This window comes from Carlito syrichta, unplaced genomic scaffold, assembly GCF_000164805.1.
Source record: "Carlito syrichta isolate Samal-C Ts95f unplaced genomic scaffold, Tarsius_syrichta-2.0.1 Scaffold256582, whole genome shotgun sequence".
NCBI lineage: Eukaryota > Metazoa > Chordata > Mammalia > Primates > Tarsiidae > Carlito > Carlito syrichta.
The window spans coordinates 467,335-484,595 of record NW_007200678.1 but is presented as its reverse complement, the minus strand read 5'-3'; the positions used below and the strand labels follow the sequence as shown (position 1 = coordinate 484,595).

At 42.3% G+C, this 17,261-nt stretch overlaps 1 protein-coding gene across 8 annotated transcripts in view; it reads right to left on the bottom strand.

Moving 5' to 3' along the window:
* Positions 1–2,553: 2,553 nt before the first annotated feature.
* EIF4E2 (eukaryotic translation initiation factor 4E family member 2) overlaps positions 2,554–17,261 on the bottom strand; it is a 30,076-nt gene continuing 15,368 nt past the window's right edge. For 3 of the 8 annotated variants that reach the window (XM_021709567.1, XM_008052108.1, XM_021709569.1), the window contains one exon: positions 16,185–16,448. In XM_021709567.1, the coding sequence (XP_021565242.1) occupies positions 16,387–16,448 (62 nt within the window). In that variant the 3' untranslated portion in view covers positions 16,185–16,386. Of the gene's footprint in view, positions 5,160–11,445; positions 11,525–16,184; positions 16,452–17,261 lie in introns of those variants that run through there. The other 5 variants (XM_008052110.2, XM_021709570.1, XM_008052109.2 and 2 more) reach the window with 4 other exon arrangements.

The window sequence follows — 17,261 nt, the reverse complement described above, 5'->3', positions numbered from 1 at the left end:
CCAAGGCCCATGGGCAGACAGGAAGAGATGAGCAATATGAAAACGTGGATGATCTAAGTGGTCAGGGAACAGAGCTAAAAACAAATGGGAGAAGTGGTGCTGGATTAGTTCCATTGCCCTATGGCAAACCATGTAAATAGATGCATATTCTGGATGTGGATTTGCATCTTACCCATCATGCTTTTCGCAGCCCGACCACCAATGGACCAATGGAATGCCTTACCCACCAGTATGGTATTCTCCATATTGTTTCTTTTATTTGGTACCATGACTCGGATTCCATATTGCTTTTAATCAAGCAGGTAATTTCACAACAAAGGAAGTGAGGCAATGGACACAACTGGATTAACAGATGGGTGAAATGGCCTAGCAAAGACTCAGTTATAGCACCATTTGGCAGACAATATCCTGGAAGGTAGGATGCTGTCTCAAAGGTTAAACTTTGTGTGAGTTGTCTCTCCCTTAACCAAAGTTCATGGGTCCAGGAACGAAGGGACAGAAGTAGGAGTGGTTCCCCTCACCTGTCTCCTCAGGTGGAGTTCCGCTGGTTTTGGAGGGCTTGGTATTCAAAGGAGGAATGTTTCCAGGGGACACACACAATGGAACCTACTGAATAGTACATTAAGGCTCGTCTGGCTATTTTGGGCTCCTTCAAGCAGTGAACCAACAAGCAAGTAGGGGATTATTCTACTGACTGGGAAGTATTACCAAGGGGAAAGGAGTTGCTGCTATACACTAGGGGCAGGGAGAACAGTCTAGAACACAGAACTTTCTGGGGTCCCTCTTAGACATGGCAAAAATTAATGGAAAACTATAACAAATAAAGAAAGGACAATTAACTCAGACCTTTTAGGAATAAATGTTTGGATCAATCATACCAAAAAAAAAAAAAAAGAATCCTGACCAGTTGAGATCCTGGCTGAGGGCAAAGGAAATACATACTAGGTAGTGGAAAAGGAAGTTATAAATATCAACAGCCTTGGGACAGTTATAGCCTATGTACACACTCTTGCTTGATCATTGTATGTGGGCACACCCAATTTTCATTTCTTTCCTCTTATTTCATGCAATTTTTGTTGGAAGTTAACTCTACCATTTAGTCTTCAGTTATCATCTTGTTCTATATTCTATTCAGAATGTGACCAAGTCAGCATAACCCAGAGATTGATACAATGATTGCTGTGCTTCACACCTCCTTCTTTTAAGGAGAGGATGAGCTCTTCTTGCGGTTAGTTACATCTTGCTGGGCAGAGTTGCTTTTGTGGCAGGATGGAAGTTCAAAGTAGGTTGTGCAAAGACGCAGAGGGGCTATCAGGGAAGACTGTATCAGTTGGGAAGTTCTTGTCTCTCAGCTCCACACCCACTCCTTTTAGTTCTGCTTTTGTGATACCAGGGATAGAACTCCGCGAACATATCTGCTCTGCCAGCTGGCATCCTGTTGGATTTTTCCAGTAGGGTGAACTTGAGAGACACGTCCAAGCTGGAGGAAGGCAGTTGCACACTCCTTCCTGTTACCGTCAGCACCTCTGCTGCTGTTTGCTCCCACAGCCGCAGGTGATGGCAACTGCCATTTCCAACCCACTCAGACCAGCTTCATCATGGCCTCAGACACCTGTGCCACATAAGCAACACCCATTCTCAGAGCACTTCCCAAAGTTGCTACCTCCTTGATTCTTGAGTTTTTTTGCTTTTAAATTACCGCAACGTTTTTTTTTTTTCAGTTGGGGTCTTACTCTGTTGCCCAGGTTGGACTTCAGTGGCATGTACATAGCTCACTGCATCCTCAACATCCTGAACTTAGGTAATCCTTCTGCCTCAACCTCCCAAGTAGCTGTGACTACAGGTGCACACCCCCATGCCCAGCTAATTTTTTGATTTTTTTTTTTGTAGATATGAGGTCTCACTAAGTTGCCTAGGCTGGTTCTGAACTCTTGGGTTTAAGCAATCCTCTCGACTCCACCTCCCAAAGTGCTGGGATTACAGGCGTGAGCCACTGCACTTGGCCAAACAATTCTTTATATCATATTGTTGAAATAACTTGGATGGTTTCTGTCTCCTATTTGGACTATGACTAAAGTTATTGAAACTGAGTCTTGAGACTGTAGCATTTTAAATCCTTTGTCAACAATAACTGAGACTTGGGAAAAGCTTCCTTTTCCCTTGGTGCTGCCCATGGGCACTGGTCATTAGTATGTTCTGTATGTCTATCTTTAGGGTAAGCTACTTAATCTAAATAAAACATTCCAAGCTCAGGCCTGGGGTGATTTCTTCAAAATCGAATTCTTTGAACTTCCTTCGATTCCAGTATTCCTTACCCCAAGTTAAGGAGCATGAACAACTATATTTTGTCATTAAAAATGTAAACTGAGTTGTGGCAATGATTAATAACAATTAGAGAATACTTTCACAATAAATTTATGTCAAAGACATTGGCATTATCTGAACTATCCCATATTTTGTTCTGGAATGCAGTTAAAATGGAGACTCATACAACAAAGGGTAGAATTAGCAACAGTATCCCATTTCCCTTGCATTGACAAGTCCACAACCTAGTTCTTGCTGATATTTTCCATTTATTACTGCAGTAGACAATTGCTCTGAAAGTGCAACACTAAACCATTTTTGTCACAGCCTCTGTTCCTCCTCCACTGGCAAATACTTGGAAATTCATTCTTGGAGCATTGTAGACCACACGCTTCTCTCTGGGTGGAAAATTATTGCCACTGCCAGTGTCACAGGGAAAACACACACACACACACACACACACACATACACACACACAGATACAAAAAAAACCCAAAAACCCAAAAACAGAGAGGAGTAGGGGCCAATTTCAAACAGAAAACCCAGCAAAGGGGTCAGAGGACAACAGTCTTTACTGTGCAAAGTGAAGACTGACTGCATTCTCCAGCAGTAACCTAACATGCTGCTTCCGTCGGTCATGGAGACTTTTTCCTTTTATCTCTAGAACAAGTGATATGATAATTATAACTGTGTCACATCTCAGCATATCAGATGCCCACGGAGTCAAAATAAATGAAAAGACCTCAGGCTAGTTTGGAAAAGTGGGTGGTTTGAATAAACTGACTATTCAATCTCCCACTTAAACTTAACGCTTTTAGACAGAATATCTGGGAGAACACTGCAGGTAAAATGCTGCCTAAAGGGATAATCTTTTGTTCTAACCAGTCCAGGGTCAGCACATTTTTTATGGAAAAAGATAACTGTCAAATACTGCAAAGACAAAGAGGAAAGGGAAACATGAGCAGCTCTAGAACACGTTAGATTCAAAAACCTGAACCAAAAAAACCAAAACAAACTATGGACAACACACTTAAACATGAGGCCTGACCAAACACAGTATACATATGCACTGCCCCCCACCCCACAACAGTCTCAGGTAGATGCCCAAAGGAGGGCAAATCCAAATGCCTGCTCTCTTTGGAATTTTCATGTCAAATTTGAGGCTAGGCAAAAGACCTCCCTGAGGTCCAAACAAATTTCAGGAGGCAGCCTTTGCTTCCCCCTGTAGTCAGTGTTACTCCTGTATTTGCCTGAGCCCTTCACAATTGTCCGGACACCAGAATGCATTCTTCATATTCCTGGAGTTTAAAATCACTGCTAGATCTTCTTATCTGATCTAACTTTACATGTAAAGGAAGCACCTCCCTTTTCTCTGTACTCCCCTGTACTATCAGGAAAAAAGCATCCCCAAACAGTGGTAATTAGAGGGTATTAAGGAGTTGAAAAGTAGGAAGAGAGTAATATAAATACAATACGGAAATGCCTGTTACTCTCATGATTTCTCTGAGACCAGGTGGCCAAGGATCCCCTAGCCTTCAAGGATATGTTTTAAAGAGAGGCCTTAATTTAAGGTACTGCAATCTTTGCTCACAAGAGCCAAGTAAGACAATGCTACTTGGAGGTTGCTGTAGGACTCTTACTCATTACTTATCTGAATTGTAGGTGCTCCTTTGACTTCTGACTTCAGTCCTTCTGGAGTCAGATCACTCAGCTTCTCTGCTGAGTGACTGGTCATTTTAAAGCATGCCTGCAGTAGCTTCGAGAGGTTTACTTTCTGGGTATCATGGATCAACACTCATTTGCTAATATATGTATGATGTGACAAGGAATGAAAATAGGGTTTTCCAACCATTCCAGACAGGCACAGTCATGCAAATAAAGCCATCAGCAAGGTCACCTTTTCTTTTGATGTCCCCATTTCAGGATCATAGAATTTGCATTTTGTGGTAATAGGCCTGGCAAGCACCAGCACTTCCCTTCCTCAATGTGGGGCATGCAAGTAGGCCCTGCTCATACGGGAAAATGATTTCACTTAATGCCCTCAGCTCCAAATCCTGCACTTGGAACCTACATTATAATCTAGCTCCCAATCAAAGTGGATTCTGCTCCAGTTTAATTTACCAAGGCATCCCTCTAAGCCACCTCAGTGAAAGCAGTATGACTCATTCGAGTACAATTCTAAGTGCAGCAGTGCCTAAGAAGGAGAGAGAGTCCCACAGGAGAGAAGACTGGAGGGCCTAAGGCAGGAGATGATACAAATTCTGGACAGTCATCATACCAGTAATACAGCCTCAGTAAGTGGTGGGCTTGGGGGAAGAGGGGAGAAAAAGAAACAAAATGTCCCAATAATTTAATGGCAGAGCTACAAGAGAGCATTTACAGCTATTCTGGGACTCTCCAACAGAAAGCTTTTCCTGGATGCACAGACATAATACTGATAACTCTCATCGACAGCTCTGACATGTACATGTGGTCACAATGCCCTCGTACAGCATGAGAAGAGCACACAGGATGCCCAGGGGGCATCTGGACAGCACACATCGAAACGAAAGGCTGAACTCCCCCCCAACGGAGCCCCATTAAAAAACAATGTTTGTCTATTACAAAGTCATGTTTTCCGTTTTTCCGCTTTATAAAGTCAGCGATGCTGGAGGGTGTCTAGCGGAATCCGTCCTCCAGGAATGAGTGCAAAAGGGGAGCACACGGCTCAGGGACGTCCCTTCAGTGAGCAGATGGAAGGACTGGCTGGAGGCCTCCCATCCGTTTCGGACAAACACACACATACAGAAAAGGATTATTGCCAGCTTGTGTACTTTCACAATGTGATTTTTGTATTTCGAAAGCTTGAATTGTCCCTGAAAGAAAAAAAAATGGGAGAAAATAGAGTGTTCAATACAAGGATCATCTATACACAAGCACACATATACAGGGGGAAAACTGACTCAGCAGCCCTTGGGGTCTCCATGACACATCCCAGGACCTTCCTCATTTGCCAATCTAATGCCAACGCAGCAACCCACCTCCTGAGTCCCTTGAAAAGCTTAGATTCATTTGTTTGCAATAGTAAAAGATTAGAAACAACCCAATGCAGGTCAAAAGGGGAGTGGCTAAATATTAATGTTATGGCACATTTGTAGAAATAAAACAAGAAAGCTCTCTATTAACTTGGACAGATCACTAAGATAAATTGATAGCATAAGGTACAGAACAGTGTGTGTACACAGCATGCTACCTTTTGTGGGTGGGAAGGATAAGACCATTTCATATTTGCTTGTATATACATTAAGAAATTCTGCAAAGCTACACAAGAAACACTGTTACCTGGGACAGTGGGAGTGGAGGGGGCACAGTGGAAACTGGGCAGATGGAGGAAACATGTGAAGGAGACATTTCCTCTTTCCCTTTCTTCTTCTCTCACACACACTTTAAAAAATTGAACCATGTGATTGTACTACATAAACAAAAACCAAATAAAAATCCTCAGTTTAAAACTTAGAGCAGCTTACAAAAAGAAAGGATACTCTAGGAGGTGAAATCTGAGCATTTTTCACTTTAGAAACATGGCTCTAGTTCTTCCAAGAGAAGTACATGTGTATACATGTGTGTACATGTGTGTGTGTGGCAGTGGGGGGGATCCCAAAATGTGTCCTCTTAGTTGCCTTCTATTGGATGCAGACAGGCTTGGCCGCTCACTAGTGCGACCTTCCTGTCCCACACTAGAAACCCAATGACATCTCAGCAGGTCCTATCACCATCTAACTGGATCTCAAAGTTTCAGGGCTGGCAGGGGCTTTAAAGGCCACTACCTAGCTGCTGCCCTTGTATAGTACTTCAGACTTAAATTTGCTGGAAACTTTTAAACAGAAATTCTTATTAACCTGAATTCTGGAGTCATTACTTCCCTTTAATTTTAATGGTACATTCTAGAAGCTTGGGCTTCAACTGACCTATCTTAAAAATTGTTGCGATTAACTGGATATATGAAAATTGTCCCAGAGCAAATAGATACTGAAGAAATAACATGCTCAGTCCAGCCAAATGGCAGTTTCCTCCTTTTACTGGCTAATAGATCCTCCTCCATGACGGCAGTAAATAACAGCCCCCACTGCACAAAGAGAGTAACTGTAGACAAGAACTGAGGGGAAACTGCAGCTGGGAAGAAACTGATGTCATCTCACTGGCATTTATAACTAGCAAGCATAACCATGTGGCTCACTTATAAATGGCTACTGAGCATTTCAACTATTTTCATCTAAGCAGCGGAAGGCTGAACACAATGTTAATAGGGTGACCATCTTTTTAAAAGGCCAGTGGTATAAAAAACTCCTTTCAAAAGGACAGGCCTCTCTGAGGTGCCACAAGTAGATAGCAAAAGACAGGGAATACATCTGCTTATAACACAGAGGAAAGCAAGAATAACTGAATGTGTTATTTCTGCTTTCCTTTGGGGCAATGTGCTGTGTTACTGAGACTGCATTACAGAAGATACCTTTTTGTATTTACATCTAATACCAAAGAAAGTGATTATACAGATGCACATGGCTGTATCTCATTTCTTCCCTTTTAATGCCATCTCTATGCCCATATAGCCACTGGACAACTCAAGTCTATCAGTAGGGATTCCACTCTTCTTATCAGAAGAAGATTTTTCAGAATAATCATGGAAAGGCAGGGGTGTGGGAAAGTGGAATCAGAGAATTTCCTGACTCTGGGAGAATTATCTATCTTTGAGTAACGGAGGTGGCAGGCAAACATCCAGATTCAGCTCTTTTAGCTCTTCATTAAAGAGAATTTTCAGGATAATCATCACCATAAGCAGGTCATCTTATATTTTAGAGGAATTCCTCTACTATGCTGGGGTTGGACCAGAAATACATTCTTCTTTGTGTGGCAATTAAATTGAAGAGTTTTATAAACACTTTCTTATTCAGATATTTAATATTTATTCTAATTATTTCTATTATTACAGACCTCATTATAGTCAGAAAACCTAAGAAGTCTTATGATTATAAGGTCTGTTAGCAAGATGGAGAGAAGGGGATAAGGGTAAAAGAAAAGCCAGGAGCATCGACTGAGGTTTGTTCAGTTTGTTTTAAGAGGAAAACAAAGAGTAATAAGGGCGGGGTGGCCTGCTCCTGACAGTGACAGACTAAAACAGGATGGTAGCAATGAGGCCCTACGGCTTTGGTACAGCCCTTCTTTAAAAAAGTGGATTGAGAACAGCTTGGTGCCAAACTTAGTCTGAGGAATGCGTTCACCTCAACTCAGGTGGGAAGTAATACTCAATTACATCCTGAACCCAAGGCTGCAGTGCACAGAGAGATCAGGAGACAGGGAAAGGGTGAATGTAGCTAGGAAATGGTAGGAGCTGCAGGCGACTCTTTTGTTTGTTTTGATATGCTTCTGTTCTTTTAAAAGTAAACTAAAATTTAGAAAATCCACAGTAAGTTCCTGAGGGCTAGTCCTCTATCCATCTGGCAGTGCTGTGATGGTACATGGGCTATGCTTAGGGTACCACATAGGACACAGGAGTTCACAGTCCCACAACGCTGGAGAAAATCAAAATAATTCTTTCTCTACTGGATATTCCTTTGTCCTGATGATGAGATCTCAGAAATATCAGAGAGCCCCATCCAGACTGGCTTCCAACTTAACATTCCCAGGTATTTTGGGGAAAACATTGCTCAAATACTCTGAGACAACTTTCCAATCTGCTCTGCATCAAAATGATCACTTTTCTGTACTTCTAGAAAATGGGCAGGTTCCAACTTTGGGAACAATGAGCTAAGGCAGAGGTTAACTCCTGAAGGTGAATGACAGAGGGGTAAGTTGGTTACTCAGAAGAATGCTTTCCCTTTCTTGGAGTTACCTGCCACTGTGTTGGTGCCTGGCAGAATCCTAAGGGATTCTGAGTCTTCAAGCGAAAGCTGGTAGTCATCCAAGGAGGAATCTTACCTGAGCCTGTGCTCTGAAGTATGGCTTTGGGCAATGCTGTAGACCTAAAGAAGCACACAACCTTAAGGAGAACTTTCTCTGGCTATCAGCTGCCCACTCCTGGCCAGTTTGTCTTTTTCTTCTCTCCTTGCATATTCAGTAAAGCTGCAAATCCTTCTAGGTTCAGTGGGAGCAAATGCCAATCTCTCATCTTTGTTTTACATCAACTTCATTCCCCAACAATACAGATCACTGTTCTGTGCATGCGAGTTAGGTAACTAGAATCCTCTCCTAGGGGTTAACTGGGACTTTTACTGAAGCCATGGCTAAAAGGGCAATACTTACTTGTAATGGAAGTGAAATGAAAGTCCTAAAATACTAGCAGTCATATGTAATGACATAAAATAGCAGATAAACTGAGGAAAAGTATTTGTGTTTCATGAATTATTTACATAGCATTTTTTCTACCACATTTCCTTATAGATCACAATCTACTTGGAAGAAGAAAAGAAAAAGGGAGAGAAGGCTAAAGTGTTAAGGGGCTTCTAAATTGGCAGACCCAACAATCATGAGGTGGGCATGCGTATCTCTTTAGAACATCTCTTTCACTTTAAGTGATGTTAAATCAAGAGATGCAATGTGAAGTTCTTTCAAGTTTGTTAAGACAATGAAGGGAGTGGATTTCTTTTTGTTTAAATTCAAACACTCCTCACAGACTTCCAAGTCTGTGCTTTAAGGAAAACACCTAAATCATGAGTGCTCTTCCTCTGCCTCCCACGCTGTATAAAAAAGATATGGCCCTCCCCCCAGAAAAGAACAAAGAGACCACAAAATGGCAATTATGCAAATATGACTTTTCACAGCAATCCAAAGATATTTTTCCTGAGGGATTTAGTGTCTGCCAAGAGGGGTGGGAGTCATTTTAACTTTTATTCCATCCTGACTATACTACTTTCTTTTTAAATACTTCTTTTTTCATGGAACCTAAGACACTATCAAATTTTTTTTTTTTTTTTTTTTGAGTAGGAGTCTCACTCTGTCGCCCAGGCTGGAGTGCAGTGGCACGCTCACGGCTACCGTAGCTTCTACCTTCTGCCTCAGTCTTCCAAGTAGCTGGAATCATAGGTGTGCGCCACCACATCCAGCTAATTTTTTAATTTAATGTAGAGACGGGGTCTCATCAAGTTGCCCAGGTTGGTCTCGAACCTGGGGGCTCAGGCAATCCTCTTGCCTCCTACTCCCAAAGTGCTGGGATTACAGACATGAGCCACCGCCAATTTTTAAAGGCACTATCATTTTATGTACTTTAAGAAGTAAACACTGCCCATGAAACTATGACAAAACCCTTATCACATTCACTGTAGACACCCTGATTTTAAGAATATTAAAAGCAAACAAAATTAAATTAAATATGCTAATATCTTAAAAACAATTCCATTATTGTACCAGAGTTCTGAAAATTTAACTTAATGCTTTATTTAAAATATTTGCTATTTTTTACCCTCCAAGTCAATGACTTATCCACTATTAGAGCTGGTACATGTTTTTCTCTCTCCTTGTGTATTCTAGCAGCCCTCTTGGAATTCTATGTTGACTACATATACATACACACACATATATTTTTTAGAGACAGGGTCTCACTATGTTGCCCAGGTCAGCCTTGAACTCATGGGCTTGAGCAATCCTCCCATCTCAGCCTCCCAGGTAGCTGGGATTACAGACATGAGCCACTATGCCTGTCTCTATGTTTTTCAAGGAGAAACCTTTTAAATTGTTAATTTTTAAAATCTGATATTACCATCTGAAAATTGAATTTATAATAAAGAAATCAAACTTCTTTGAAAAAAAAAAAGGTATGGGTGGTGCAATTCATGTGGGAACTCATGATTTTTTTTTTTTTTGAGTTGGAGCCTTATGCTGTCATTCAGGTTGGAGTACAGTGGCATGACTGTGGCTCCCTGCAGCCTTCATCTCCCAGGCTCAGGTGATCCTTCCGCCTCAGCTGCCCAAGTAGCCGGGTTACAGGTGCATGCCACCATGCCCGGCTAATTTTTTCTATTTTTTGTAGAGATGAGGTTTCACTTTGTTGCTCAGGCTGGTCTTGAACTCGTGGGCTAAAGCAGTCCTCCTGTCTCAGCCTCCCAAAGAGCTGGGCTTATCGGCATGAGCCACCATGCCTGGCGAAGACTGACTGTGTCAGTATACCTGTGGAGTATACTGACACCCCAGGGTACCCAGACCCCTGGTCATCCACTGCTGTCCTCCTCAGTGTTATCTTCTCTCCTATCCCATATGAGGGATGCAGGTCTCCTTTTCTGAAAAACCCCCATTTCCTTCCTGGGAAGAGGGAATTCTGAAGTAGCTACTATAGTGGAATGTTGCGCTCCAATTTAAGAAATACTATTTCTCAGGGATGGTAGTGGTGGGGTAGTTTGATGTCCAGGAAAAGGCTCTCATCTCCAATACATGCAGATACTGGCTTTTCATCTATTCCTTTCATTCAGAATAAATTTACCCAATTCCCTCTACCACAGAGACAGACATGGATTTGGGACTCTCCTAACTGAAATGCAAATATTTCTGAGGTCAATGCTGTAGTTGCCCCAACCTTTGCTACCTCAGTGCCTTTCCCTGCCAGTACTTATGTACTAGTCTAGTGACAGTATTGCCTGGAACTGTCTCTCACGCAGCCCTGGAATCCAGTCCCCACTTACTTTCATTGCTGAAACCCCGAACTTCTATCACTGTTTCCTCACAACTGATAAACAACACCAGCAAACAGGAAGACATACCTCTCATCTAACCCATATTGGGGCCAGTGAAACTGCCCTTTTAGTCAAAGGACATTGCCACATGGTTAAAAACGGCCACAACTGAACAAAAGAAAAGAGATCTGTGGCACATTTACCATCATGAACCGTTAGCACTGAAAGAGATTCTCAGAGACCTGTTGGTCCATGGAGCCTCATTTTCCAGATGAGAAAACAGGCGTGATGAGGTGAAGCAGCCTGCCCGGGGGCTTGTCAGGAGACATGAGACCCAGGGAGGACGAGAATCTATAGTTTGGGATGCCATGTGTTTCTTTGAGGTTCAATGTTGGCAGAGAAAGGTTGGGAGTAAATGGGAAGAGGGCATCCCCTTGGGAAGAGGGGTCCTATGGCTGAGAGGTATGTCACAGGGTTACAAAGAAGATAGACAAGGCCCTACCCTGAGTGTGAGAGACAGAGGGGGAGCGTCCGATCAGCGGCCGCTGCTGTTCACCAGGCCATGAAACTCCTCCCAGGCCCTGGCAAACCAGAGACAAAAAACACAATAGGACATTCAGATCAAAAGCTTTTGAACAGAGAGAACAGACACGATAACCCCAAATCCCACTTCAGATGCCCTCCAAGTCGAGTGGAGTTGCAGGTACCTGGGAGCAGAGCAGAGGTCCCCATTGAATTTTCCTCTCAGACTGGCAGTTGCAGTCCAACCTTTCAGGGACAGCGGGTACTTCTGCTTGCTCCACTTGGGCAGTCTGCCCCTATTCCCTCAAGGATTTGCAACAGTGTTCCTTCAACAAGGCTACAGGGGAGGCCAGTGAGACCAAGCTGGAGCTCAACCATCACTGGAAACACTTCCAATATACACTTCCTGCCTTTTCTGCCTTGGGTACCTGGGAACAGGTGGTAGAAACAATCTTTAACAAGCCTCATCCTGAGGGTAAAAGCAAGTAGTCAACAGCATTATGATGTCTAAAGATGTAATGAGGACATGATACCATTTTCTCTGCTTTCACATTTTCAACCTTCTAATCTGTTTAAACCCAGACCCTAAATGTGTCAGGTTCCATCTGCTTCTTACATACTTATGTAACTATTATGTCAACATTTAAGTGTAGATCATGGCAGTTCTAAATCTCCAAGGAACAATGCTCATCACAACTTTCATGCTGATTAGCTCAATTTTGAAATTGGGGTTAGGAAGTGATAACAATGTGATGGAAAGGGTACAGTCTCTCAGGGTTGTGGTCCACAGAGAAAAGGCCCTTGGTGACTACTCAGTGAGTAACAGCAGGAGAAAACCAGATGCCTTACACTTCTGGAGGCTCTAACCCACTGTCAATTTTCTCAGAGGGCTGATTTCCTACCTTTTGGCCTAGCCACTTTTTAGCCCCAAAGTGGCAAGTTCCATAGGAAATATATATAACATGTGCTGCCTCTAAATCTGAAGTTTCTTATTATCAGTTACTCCATTCTTGGCTTAATTTGGTGACACAGTACCTGGGGGACAATATATGGTGTCACTTACTACATGTTAATATTATGACCACTAAAACATATTTTATTACAGGCCTTCTACAAGTTGCTTTTAGAAAAGAGACCTGGCATAATAAATTCATTCTTCTAGGCAGTATTTATACCAGCTTAATTCATATTTCCTTTTTTTGAACTGCAGCACTTATATTTAAACCATCTACCTCTAAGAGTAAGAGGTAGATTTTCAGTTAATGGTTTCTTCAAAGAGTATTACCAAAGCTACTAGTATGTGTTAACTAAATTAATTTGACACCAAATAAGTATGTCAGTCTTGTCAATTACCAAACTCAATGTTCACAGCAAGACACCTGTCCATAACCTTTCTGGCAAGGCAGTTAAGTGATGTACTTTGTGAGGCCCTAAGTGATGTCCGAAGGCAATCTCACTCTTCATTCCAAATGAAGAAAAGGGCAAAGCAAAATCCAGTACTTGGTAATAACCCAGGGAAACCCTTCGCTCTAACACTGAGACTTAAATTCTATTTTAAACAACTTAGGTGTCAACAAGAAATTACATGGCTGTGTTGAAACTTTGTATCATTTATCCTTTTGTTTCCAGAAAGGTCCATACCTACACTAGCCTAGACAGAACAGTTTTCTGTCAAGAATGCAAAGAAATATGGCCTTCAGTGCTCCTCCTAAACCATTTAAGTATTAAACTGCCCTCTCAGCTTCTTCAGAAGTATCTTCATTATGTTAATCCTTAACAAGAATCTCAGTTAAGAAATTTCCTCACATGGATTCAGTGGAAATAAAAGAGTCGGCTATAGTCTTTGGCATAATCACTCTTATTCTCACAGGTCAACATCCTGGCTAAGAGAAAAATCTACCGCCTAAAGCTAGGTGTGAATATTCTAGCAATTTTCTACCTGGCATTTCAGACATATTAGGTAATATTAAAACTTTCTTCTTTTAAAGGTAAACAAAGAACAAGTTAAATGTAAAAAGTGTCTAGGTCTGGAGCTTCTATAAAAAGAAAAAATTACTGAGATTAATATAGCCTACAGGGAATTCTGAACAGGATCAAATGACAGAGGAACAAAGAGTTCTTTGAAGACCACTCTTGTTCCATCTCACTTACCAGAAAGCAAATTCTGAGAGCAGAGATCTAATTTCTGTGCAATTCTGTACTTCCCTCCATCCCTGTCCAATACCTGCAAGGTTCCTAGTCTTGCACTCACCAGCCCTCAATACTCATGGAGGTACTCAGCCTCTTGCTAATCCAAGCTTTCCTCACTTTGACTTTAGTTTGATGGTACATTTCACAGACGCAAACCCAGGCCAGCAATTATGCTGGTGTGACCCAGGGCTACCAGGCTATGATATGGCCATGACAGGAGAAGGAATGGGTTGGTCCTTACCTAGATATTAAAGTTCAGTGCTGAAACATAATGATACCTAGATGTCGTAAGGGAAGTCCCAATCCAACCTGTCCCTCCTCTAGGATAAAGGGATAAAGAGGACTCACATACCCTCAACTCTCTCTGCAGAGAAGTGAGGCTAGTCTTCCCCAGCACTGCAGCCCACTATGGGAAGCTGGCCCTATTTTCCTTTTCCACTTGAGGCCAGATGCCAAAGGGATCTAGTGACGATTCCAAAGGGGAGATTTTTTCACAAAAGATATTGCTGTTTCATATTATGGCTTCCCAGTTTTATCCTGATGGCCTCATGGTTCTGGCTGTTATAAAGTTACTCCTCAAAGCAGAGGACATGGTGATCATTTGATGCTAGCAAGGATCCAAACCTATGAAAACTCAATTACAAGTTGGCCTCATTAAAAGAAACCATGACCTGAACAAAAACTCAATTTAACAAGTATTCCATTTCCTAGGGGTGAACTACAAGCAATAAACAAGGGCAAGAGCCCTTCATAGCAAAGAAGCTCATCATCCTTTCTGTGTGGCAGTGAATGCCTCTCAGGTTGCCTAGAGGTGCAGTAGGAAAAGCCACAAGCAGTGTGATTGGGGGGAGGCTGGAAAAACCAAACAGCTGAAAGACATTGGAAAGTGGACCCAAACAGCAAGCTGGAACTAAGCACACTTGACTGAAAAATCTAAGCTACTCCTAAAAAACTCCCTTTACCATTTCCAACACCCCTAATCTCCAGAATACTTGGGGAAGAATAATTGTTGGGTTTCTTCCTTCATCTTCCTAGGAATTCTCAAGTCCCGGCAGCTGCTGTTCTTTGGCTCAAATAAAGCCGTACTCATGAAAGAGCCACAAGGAATAGAACAAAGCAGACCTAGTTCTGACTTTTACTCACATGTGTAAAGGATCAGAGGGGTCTCAAGGTCAGTTTGGTGCTTTCTGACTGACTCTGACTGTGGGAGGTGACAGCAAGTTCATCCCCTGGAGCAGTTACAATATAGCAGAAATTAAGGTCAATGCATAATAATTGAAGGCAAGAGGTCAGATAGTCAGACAAGGTAATTCTTTGACAAATGATAAAAAGCATAGCGAATGGACCTTTCCATATTCCAGCAAATCTTCCATTTTCTAGATACTTCAACTACTTTTGAATATGCAATAAACAAAGCAGCAATGACACAAGCACTCCTAGAATGTTGTGCCTACAGTGCTGGTCCCAAGGTGTGCTCTATGGGATCCTGGCCATGTGGAGATTAGGGGTAAGTCAGGACGATGCAAGCACAAGATATCACAGCTAAAGTAGAACAGCCACTCTGGACAATGCAACCTTACATTCACAGCCACTTTTCACTAATCCTTTCAGGCAGCCTGACTCAGTGTTTGCAAAAATGATTGCTTATTTTTGTTTTTGGTGGTAGCTCCTAAGAAAACTAAAGTAACATGGGATTTGCTAAAACTCTATAATACAGATTAGAGGCCTAAAGGCCAAGCTGCAGCACATACACGCCAAAGCCACAAAGCACAGGAGGGGCTGGTATGTGGTATGTTCAGATATCCTAAGGAGCAAAACCACACAGGATGAAGACATTACCCCACCTCAGATTCCACTGCAGAGTAACAATGGGCCTGGGAGGAAGGGAAGGGCTATAACCTGGGAACCTTGCAAGCAAGGCTAGCTCAAAGAGGAAGAGGATCTGGCTCCAAAGGAAAGCAGAAGGGAGAAGGCTGGCAAAGATGTGTGGCTTGGGCAGCATTGGCACCAGTGAGAAAACCCCGTTAGCACAGAGCAAGGAAGCTATGTATATATAATATATATATATATATTATATATAATATATATATTATATATAATATCTATATATATATTTACAGCCACACACAGACGAAAGCAGGTATTTACCTTCAAGCAAGAGATTTCTTTGAAATAAAGGCAAACAGAAGTCAGCAAAGCAAAGGCCAAGGATTCCCCTTTCCAACCTTCACAGATTTTCAAGCTGAAATCACTCTGTTCTGGTCATCCGTGTGAATAGATGGGAACTCAAATTAAGGTACTAGAAAATGGGGTGTTATTTTGAGAGCTAGATGTCACCTCATTATGTCAGACCTCAGCAGTCCTGGAACAAGATAACACATGACACTACACAATGGGCTTATGGAAATAAGGTGGCATTCCCCGGATGGCCCTCCATGGAAAAGTCTGTGCCATCCCTTAATATGGTGACAGTCAGTCCAAAAGACCACAACTTTGATGCACCATAAAGAGCAAGAGCATGAGACAAGCTAGTTTAGCACCATTTATTAAGTGATCTCAGCTGTTGGTGTAGCTGCTGTGTCAGCCTGTTCTTAAAACATAAAATGCTCTTCCAATTCCTCTTGTCCAGGACAGAAGGATCTTCCAGGTAGCACGCCAACAGAACAAGAGGCTCCGATGACGCCAGCTTCAATGATGGTGCCATCCAGAGAGGGAGAGGGTCATGGCACATTCAACCGCGGCTTCCAGAGGTTTTGAAAAAGGAGCCTTTGGGGGCCCAGCCTGCCTGGCATTCTAGTGGAAGTGCAAAAGGTTGGCTCATTGTGAGAGGAAAGATGGGAATGAAAGGGAAAGTAGCATCTGGGTCTCAATGAGGGTTTTCTGGTCTCTATAGCTGCAGGACTGAAGAACCAGAGGCAGACCTCTGGATAAAGCAGTGAGCAGCAGGTCAGTCTTTCTAGCAGACTAAGGCAAAAATCTATAGGTTCTCCTAGACTCTTAAGGACATATACATACGTTTCTACAAAAGTCAGAAAGAACTGCCTCATGGTATTAGAAAGGGAGAACAGCAGAGAGGGGAGAGTTGATGACAAATACCGCTTTCCCTTTCCTATCTAGGTGCAAAATTTATTTTGGGGATGAGCTGGGGTGAGGGACACTTGGGAACCTTGAAAACAAGAGATCTAAAAAGAGTGTAGATCTCTCCAGCTTGGACTGAACCTGGCTGGAGGGCAGAAACTATTTCTATCCCAGAACACAGAGTAAGAAAAATGTGCCTAGAGAAAAACAATGCTAACACAGGACTGCTAAGGCAAGCAACTAGGGCCACAGCTGGCTAATAACTGTTGGTGGCTATGATGAGTCATATCCAGCCATTTGATTACAGACCAACTCCTGTGGCAGTGATCCCAGTTAAAAACTAGCACTTAGCTGGTTTAAGCCAACTCCACCCACAACATTATCTGTGAATGCATGGGAAAGGGATTCCCAAATGGTCAGTCTGCTGAACACAATCACTGGGCTCACTACTACTTATTCTTTAATAAGAATAACACGATGATGATATTATTAGTAATGATGATGATGATAGCAATAATAATACTTGGC